The sequence below is a fragment of the Papaver somniferum genome, chromosome 1 (genome assembly GCF_003573695.1).
Source record: "Papaver somniferum cultivar HN1 chromosome 1, ASM357369v1, whole genome shotgun sequence".
Lineage (NCBI taxonomy): Eukaryota > Viridiplantae > Streptophyta > Magnoliopsida > Ranunculales > Papaveraceae > Papaver > Papaver somniferum.
Window position 1 is genome coordinate 227,499,354 of NC_039358.1, and position 9,429 is coordinate 227,508,782.

A 9,429-nucleotide genomic window follows, 5' to 3' on the forward strand; every position below is an offset into this window, starting at 1 on the left:
TCTAAAAGACATGGTGAACAAAAGAGGAAATCTAGGTTGAATGACAATTCTATTAATCGTCTTCAACACACCTTGGATCGATTCTCAAAGGTGTAACTGACATTCATATGTCAAGTTAAACCAATTGGTTTTAGTACTCACCCTTGTACCCCACCAGGAAAGGAAGTTCGATGTGTTCCTCAAAGGTTCAATTGCGAAACAGTCTTCCTAAACCATTTCATTCGAGAAGAACTCATGGTTTTTCTTTTATAAAAAAAGGGAGATAATGTTGTTCAGGATGTGAAAAGGGTACCAGAAGAAGGAAGCAAAAATGGAGAGATGGAAGACAATCTAAAAATGATAATTGAAGATTATAAAGAGATTATTAACAGGATGTCAATTTCCTCTAGACAAATTTCTCCAGGTAAGAACAAAAACTATGTGTCTTATTTTAATGATAGTAAATTTTATGATAACTTTTCACATCATAACGGTTTTCCTCCAAATATCAGGAGAAAGAGGTTTAACCAAAAACAACGCTGATTTGATGAGCTCAAGGCTCATACTTGTTCTAATTAATCACAAGGTTGAAATCTCACTCACAAAAATTCCTGATTGAGTGAGATATAATCAGGTATACTTGATGGAAAATTGATTTCAGATTCTCTGGCTATTTTCTTATCGTTCCTAGCCGGATTATCTTTCACAAACATGTTTGCATAATTATTTGTATGTTGACACAGCTTTTCAAATCTTTTTGTAATATTTTGTGTCGAAAATGCTACTCTTTTGCTCTAAATTTTTTTCTCTTGTGAGAATGCAAAATTTATTGAGCTATAACTTGTGAAATTATTTCACATAGCAAAACACTGCTGGATAAACAACCTCCTTTTTGTTTGTGTTATGTTTTTTCACAACTTGGGTATTCTCTGACTATGGGTCAATTTTGTGTTCGTACGTGTATCCATATTATGTGTCATGAACCTTCTTTGGAAACCCTAAACTATGTTTCCTTGAGAAACCATTTAAATACCAAAACCTTTTGCTTGAGTACGCATACTCCAGGTTTTGTTTATCTAAGATGGATGCTCCTCCGTGTTCTTGGGATTTGCCCGAAGATTTTATTAATAACTTTATTTACTTCGAGTTCGAAGTAAAGAAGAAAAGAACCATTGTTAACGCTGACAATCCTCATTCTGGTGCATCATGCTTTTATGCATACTCTCATCAAGGTCGGGAAAATGCCGAGATGGTTTCTGCTGAAGTGGTTCATGGTTTTCTCAATGATCTCGGGAGAGCAAAACTGAAGCTTGAAAACTCTATGAAGCATTTTGATGACTTCTCTCTTTTTAGGTAATGATTTGGTAATTAGGTTGTTAGTGACTTCTCTCTTTTTAGGCTAGTTTGGCATTGCTGTGAGTTTTAGAAAAGTGCTTTTCTGTTGTGATGTCGAAATAAATTGACATGGCGAAACTATAATTTAAAAAGCACCGTGAAATTAACAAACTGTAATTTTTGTTTGGTAAACTTGTATTTTAAAGTGTTGGTTATGTAGTTAATGACGAAAATAGATATATTTCAAAAATTAGTTTTAAATACACTTTAATTATCATAAAATATATTTTTAATTATAATATATTTAATCAAATATAAGTAATATTTATTTTATTATTTTATTTTTTATTATTTAATAAAAAAATATAATTATGTTTGCTTAGAAAAATATTATTATATTGTAATTATTATTTGTTATTCTAAAATAACAAATAGAGAAATAAAATAGATGTTAAAAATATAATGATAAGTGTACAATATTCAAGGGTATAACTTGTCTTTATAATAAAATAACAAGGTTAAAATAAAGAATCAATTAAATCAAATTATGTGAGTTCACATCTTCTGCTTTTCCAGCTTTTAAAAGCTAGTGCTGAGTAGCTTTTAAAAGCAGGTCAAAAATGAAAGTGCTTCTCCAAAAGTACTTTGAAAAAAATTTACCAAACAAATTTTTTGGTAAAAATTTGTTACAAGTTTGTTACAAAGTGCTTTTGGTTGAAAAAGAACAATCCCAAACGAAGCTTTTAACTAGCTACTGATCAATTTTCTCTGCACAAATTCATCTGAGTCGTTGTGGGAGTACGAGAAATGGTTTGAAAGTCATGATTAATCCAATCACCAAAATTAGATTTAGGATGAAGAAAACCAAATCGGTACCTGCATTCAAGCAAAACAATAGTACTCGGAATCCAATTAAAAATGCAGAATGATCCATGATACCCAACGTATATATGGGGGTGTTCTATGTCGTCAACCCAGAAAGAAACCGAACATATACTATGTTTAAGAGTTAGAATTTCATACCAGGTAAAAAGGAAGCATTCATACGCCTTTGCGCCAATGAAAAGCTGCAAATACAAAAAGCCTTTATAATTCCTATGGCATGGTTTAAGAACTAAATTATAAACCACAAGGAAATGACATCGGAAAAAATTGTGGCCAACAAGTGTAAACAAGTTCTTGTTTGATCTCCATATATGACTTTTAAAATACGAATAACATTATACTTACAGGACACCGCCACCAGCTGGACCAAATACTTTGAATAGAGACATTGCAGTTAATGAAATTCCATTTGCAGCTCCTCTTTGGTGCTGAGACTGTTGCCAAAAGTAGAAGTCATAAAACCATCTGATGTAGCAGTTAACTTTGAAAACCGAGTAAAAAGAAACAAAGGGCGGGCGAGGGACTTACAACTGTGTTGTTTTGTAGGATGACAAACCCAGTGAAAAGAGAAGTCTGTTTAGTCAGTCATAAAGAACCCAAAGTTATAATCGCTGTCTTATTTATTTCAATCGTTAAAACTAGAGGAAGAAAGAAAATCAACTTTGAGCTTGTACTTACAGATAAAATACTTTTGAGAAGTGATGCAATATTTATTGACAACAAAAGGCTGATCCCGGACAGTTTAGCTATGAAAGGGTAACTTGCCAGAACCACAATAGATAAAGCCTACAAACAAAAACGCAGTCACAAAGTAAATGAAATTACGGCGACATGATACCTTAGCTTCAAAATCATATATAAAGATTCTACTTCAAAAGTATATACCGCAGAAATTCGAGCTACCATGAGGGGTCCTAGAATCCTCTCCAACTTCTGGAACAATGAAAGTTGGAACAGGAAAAGACCGATACCTGATACAGATGAAGTAATATGCAATTGAGTATTGGGTACGTAGTGAACTAATCTTAGTATAGTTAGGACGTTCGGAGATTCAAGGCCAGTGAAAGAGGATTGTGTGATCTGTATACCTGTGATTGAAAGAACTTCACCAACATTATCAGTGGTATAATTTAATCCACCAAACTTTTTAGGACTCACAGCCCATAATGAGAAAATCTGTCACATAAAATGAAACTTTATAAGAAGGCATAGTTTTAAACATAAAAACACATGACAATCATCTTACAGATCACTTACTTCGCTGTAGGCCGTGTTGTGAAGTGAGAAAACACAATACACAACAATGCATGATATTAGCGGCCGATTCCTGAAGAGGTTTTCTGGTTCTGTTGAACCTATCTCATCGTTTTCTTGTGTCTTCTCAGTGATACCAGTGCCATGAGGTTCCTCATTTGTTTCCTTATGCTTGTGTAATGTTTCCTATCACAATTTGAAATTATACAACACTATAAGAACGTTTGGAGATCGTCGGTATTTCTCTTCTGAACTTGTAGAAGAGTTTTATACATGCAATCAAATGTAATAGCATGAATCATACCGGAAGACAAAAAGAGGCAATAGTCGCAGCTGTTGTCCATACAGATATACAGAGACATGGTAAGAAGTACGGAAATCTGCAGTACTTATGTCTAGAAACATTAGAATATGTCAAAAATTCACAGCAAATACTGAACTGGTTCACTAAATCATGTACACGTAATAATTCGTACCTTGCAAACAGAGAATCGTTCGTAAATATACTTGGATATTTCTCTGCAGGCTAGAACAGCAATAATTTATTAAGATCCGCGACAACAATTGGTTCTTATTCGTACCAAAAAAAAAAAATATTCATGTGAGAGGGACTATTTCTTCTAGGATACCTGAGCAAGGAAACCTCCAATAGCAGGACCTATAATCATCCCTATTGCCCATGCCGAACTAGTCTGAAAAGAGTACAAATATATCCATAAAATTGCCAATGGTTGAGATTAGGAATATGTCAGAATTTCTTGAGTGCTTTTGGAAAAACTTACAAACGAAAGTGCCAATGTTTGATGTTCTTTACGGGAAACTTCGGTGGCATAAGCCTGCAAATACTCCACATGTGCATTCAAATAAGGTGGAATGAAAAAATCAATTGCAGCCGAACAAAGAAACAGAAACTCATACCTGAACTGGACCTAATACACCACTGAAGGCTCCAAGAAGAAATCTCGTAGAAACGGCCATCCAAAAGTTTGTACTGAGACCAAACAAAATGGTGAATATAATCCTGGTACAGAAAATTGAGCAATATTTATGATTGATCTTAAAAAAGAAAAGAAAAAAAGGTCGGAAATAAAATTTTTAAATGCAATAATACTAACATTGTTATACAACAAAAGATTATAACTGGTTTCCGACCGTATCGGTCAGCTAAAACTCCCCATAGCACACCAGTTAAACCTCTTCCAAGCATGTAAGCAGATCCTAAAACAAAAAACAAAAAATAAAAATTGAAGCCACAAGTTGAATTGGCTATAAACATCCACATACCAACGCGTATTCGATTGTTAATAACTAGTAGTACTTATAATTCTACTGACCTACAAATCCTGCATAGTATCCGATATTTTCATCCCTTGTTACATTGAAGTCTCTTACCTACAATGACATTAAATTTCGACACTCGAATTGGAATATAACTCGTAACTTTCAAGATTTCAGAGTTCTATGTATTAAATCTATGCTTACCTGAAAGTATAGGTATGGATACAAAGATGATATGGGAAGACCTGAAAACAAAACTCAAAAACAAGTTGTTATTGCGGGCATGAAGACATCGTATAGAGTGACATTCCGAGGTCAATCTCTACCCAGCATTAACATGATCACTCATCACTTACCAGCGCATAGTGCCACAATCCAAATACAGACTAATTCTTTGTAAGGTGGTCCTAAATTCGTTCTCTTGCGATGTTCGTTTCTGCAACCTGGGCAATCCTCATAATACAAGACATCCTTACTGTTCAATAATAATGCTTCTCTATTACTACTATTCTCATCCGCCATTAATTGGTAAATCCTGCAGTAACAGGTTCACCTTTCAAGCGGGAAAGGTCCAACAAATATAACTAACCAAATATTTAGAATGACAGCACTTACCATCTAGCATGACAGCATACTTATATAAGAATAAGAAAGTAAAACATCTCCTTATGATCAAATTGTCTCTGATTCTGACCCTTGGCACGTCTAATGGTATATCCATATTTCACAGCTATCAAAAACAGGTTTAAACACAGGTTGGGCTATGATGTCATGGTCCATTGGCTGTGACCAGTTTTTTTCCACATAAAAACGTCGTTAGGCTGTAGTAAATAGTTTTACAGACACAAGTTTCCAATTCGACAATATTTTCTTCATAGGTTTCATAGGTCTGAATCGTCTGATGCCGAAACAGACTTTAATAGCTCCAGGACCAAATGGTGCCTGAAAAATTATTAGTACGCGCTTAATAACAATAGCGGTGAGTCCCCATCAGAATTTGTCGGCTTTTTCCTTCCTGCGGTGCTACAAGTCATATGACAGACAACAAATACATGTCTACATAGTCCATGTTGAAAGATAATAAACTTATATAAGATAATAGTGTTGAATTATTCCTTAATCAGAATCTAGCTCAAAATACAATCTAAAATCTTAGTTTCATTCTCAAGTATACTAAGCATTGATTTTGCCGCTAAGTAGTTTAATTTAAAATTTTATGTGCCGTATATGTCCTAATGAATGTCATATTCTGTCGACATTAGTTTTTTTCTTAATCTAATTAAGGTCAAATTTCTTATTTTCGTTTTAAACTGTTAGATTAACATCTATGAAAAGTTTTGGCTCCTTTGTAAACAAAATAAGAGAAACATTTGGTTAGACTTTACAGAGTTGAGTTCTAGCTAGTTACGTGAGAATTGGTAAATTTTCTTAGTAAAGCTTGGTTTTAGTATATTTATCGATCGATTGAATGCCCTTGGTGCAGATTTTGGTGGTTCATAGGCGTTCTCTTGGTTGTCCAATATCTTCATCCCTGAAGTCTCCTCCTACGGTGACAATATATTATTGGCAATGATATATGCACAGACGCTTGATTAAAAGCAATCAAATTTAAATATGGACAAACATAAAATTCAAGTCTGACAACATCCCAACCATTTTCTTTTCTTTCCCACATGTAAATAAATTGGACTGGTCTATAAAGAAGGACCATTAGAAATAAGTGTCGTAGGTCTGTTGTCGAAACAGACTTTAATTGCTCATGGTCCAAAAGCTTTCCTAAAACTTACTGCCACAAACAAATCGGAGCAATTTCGGCCAGATTTTGAAAGAAAATCAAGATAGTGGAATTTTCTGAAAACTAGCCGTGGTGGTGAACCACTATGTGATTACCAGAATTTGTCATTGAGGCTTTTTCTTGCCGTTCTGGTAAAGAAATATATTCCTAGATAGGTATGTATCCACGTTGAAAGATACTAGTAAGTTTGTGGTAGCTTGGAATACGGTCTAAATTTCAGTTTTCTCTAAAGTACTTAAGATTGTCTAAGCATTTACGATTTTCCTTTCAGAATTTTGCCCCTGAATAGTTTTATTTCAAATTTTATGTGCCCTACATTGGAATATCTCGTCCATACACAAGATACTGAAGTGGTTTTCTTTTTAAATTTTGCCCTTGGATAGTTTATTTAAAATTTTATGTGCCTTATTACATTGGAATATCTCGTCCATATACAAGATACTGAAGTATGAACTATGCGAAGTGACCGTGAAGAGCATATCGACGAAGAGAAAATTAAGTGATATGAACTATGCACGCATGAAGTGATGAGAACATTAAAACGTTATATTTCCACGTTTGATGGACTTAATATAGGGAGATCTGACAGGTTATAAAAGATGAAGCTTTGATATTCTCTATTCTCTTGCTCACATTAAAAGGGTATGAGATTCTCTGATAAAAAGAAATTATTTCCACTTATCGGGACGACCGTAGAGAGTTCCTTCTATACTGTCACTACGGGGCCTAAAAGTGCATTGCGTGCGACGCTTTCTGTTCATTTTTAATCGATTCAATTAAATGGGTATTGGTTGTTTTCTCTCGAAATTGAGTCAACAATCGAAGAGTTATCGACCCCGACTACGTTTAGGAGCGATGAAAAGGAATAGAAGTCGACTCGATTGACGGCTAATATGGCATGAAAATGGTCAAAAAACCGTCACCTAAACTTTTAATTTTAATCTTGATCGTCCATTGCCAACAAAATCAACCATCCGATCTAAAAACTGTTACAAAACATGTTACAAAACATGTTACAAAATTGTTACAATATAAGTGTTAGATGAATATAACTCTTATAAATGTTATAAAATCACTTTTACAGATATTGTTGCAACAATTGTTACAAATTTCTTCACAGAAAAGCCCCCTACTTTGGTGTCCCATCACTGCTGAAGCAGTCATCTAGTTATTATATTTTGTATCGTTTGTGGTCACTTGAATTTTTTTCTTTAACCACACCTATTAGTATTCTCTAGCGGTGATGTATTCTCATGGTCACAACATGTCTAGTGGGGACCCAACAATTTCATATGAAAATCGGTTTTTATAGAGTTTTTATTGATGTGGTTCAGAATTATGTTTTTTCAGTTGGGTCCAAATTTTCTATGTCTTTAAGGTTAAGTCTTATGGTTCCAACTTCAACTCGGAAAAACCCTTATATGTTCCACTAATTCAAGATGTGGATCAAACAAGTACTTGGACATAAAATTGAATCAAATTCTTTGTGCCCAACTATTCGACGCAGAAACTTTTTACATCTATCCCCAATTATTCGGCGCAGAAAATCAGAGCCATCATATTAACACATCCGCTGGTGATCCCGGCAGATCCACTTTTTGAGCCAAACCATGTGCCGAACCATTGGGCAAAAAGAATCCGAGCCATCAATTTAACACATTTGTTGGTAATCCAACGACTCCATTCTTTACTCCAAACAGTATAGCGCATCGCGCATGGGCTTATAGTGCTTGATTCAAGCAAAACCATAAAAGTTGGTCTCTGACTCAATCCGACGTTTTTGACCATAAGACCTGGCCTTAGTTAACTAGTTAAGAGGAAAACAATATCTTGGGCTTTGCTTAGCCATCTCAATGAAACCCACTCACCGACTTAACCGATATCTTTTGAAGCCCAGTTAATAAATTTCCATTTCAACATCAAGCTTTCCAAAGACATTGGTAATCATTCAACATTCCAGACTATCTCTCTGGTACTATCATGAGTGATAAGATTGGTTTCTTCGATTTGGCATTAAGGACCATTTGCCATCTTTGGTGTTACATCACAATGATCTTTGTTCCGCTTCATTGGTTCGAAGTAGTGTCTAGTCAGTATCATGGTTCATTGCAGTGTGGCACCGTGCTTTCTCAAGTTCAGTATTCTAATGGAGTATACGTTATATGGTTATAATCAAAGTAATAAGACTGTGTTCAGCTACTTCATCAGCCATCGTTGTTTTCTTTGTTGCGGTGCACGTCTTTTGGTTACATGTAAAAATAAGTTAGGCAATGGACAAGGAATGCGGAAAAAAAGAAGAAAAAAAACTCCTAATACAGTTATTCACAAAAGGTAGATTACATTAAAATTACAAGGAACGCGGTGCACGTTGGCAACATTAATTTTTCTTTCCATTCCTAAAATGTGGTACCTTCATTTTACTTTTCAATTTAGCCTAATATTAGATAAAAATGGAAAGAAAAATATAAAGTATCACTTTTAGTGAAACAGAGGTAATCTTTCGTATCGAAACTGAAATCTATGATTCTTCTAAATAATTTTATAGTATATCAAGTGAATTATTTGAACATTATATAGGCAACATATAAAATGTACATAAGCTCTTTTAATTTTTCTTTGAATTATAACTATTTTTCCGGAGAACTATAAATATAATAAGGAGTAAAAATTCGATAAAGTAAAAATTTGATATATATGGTTGTTTATACGTTGCATAGGTGATTGAAAGAGCTTTTCAAATACATAAAATTCACAAAAATCCGACGTACCATTCGGAAGATACAAAGTTTAAAATATTTATCTTTATTTTTATAAAAATGGCAATTTTTGTAAATAAACAATTTCATATATTATTATTTTCAAGTCCCTGTTCCGTTAAGAATTTCAATCCTTATTTATATTTC

The 9,429-nt window shown here is 34.0% G+C and overlaps 1 protein-coding gene across 1 annotated transcript; it reads right to left on the reverse strand.

Moving 5' to 3' along the window:
- Positions 1 to 2,092: 2,092 nt before the first annotated feature.
- On the reverse strand, positions 2,093 to 5,253 carry LOC113362738 (protein ZINC INDUCED FACILITATOR-LIKE 1-like). Its single transcript, XM_026605227.1, has 17 exons — positions 5,088 to 5,253; positions 4,936 to 4,976; positions 4,788 to 4,845; positions 4,569 to 4,671; positions 4,372 to 4,474; positions 4,236 to 4,289; positions 4,083 to 4,145; positions 3,930 to 3,979; positions 3,758 to 3,833; positions 3,457 to 3,639; positions 3,288 to 3,375; positions 3,085 to 3,170; positions 2,878 to 2,985; positions 2,728 to 2,772; positions 2,545 to 2,633; positions 2,338 to 2,381; positions 2,093 to 2,190 (listed from the first exon to the last, which is right to left on the reverse strand). Exons 1-17 carry the CDS (start codon positions 5,251 to 5,253, stop codon positions 2,093 to 2,095), a joined length of 1,455 nt encoding a protein of 484 aa, XP_026461012.1.
- Positions 5,254 to 9,429: the final 4,176 nt, after the last annotated feature.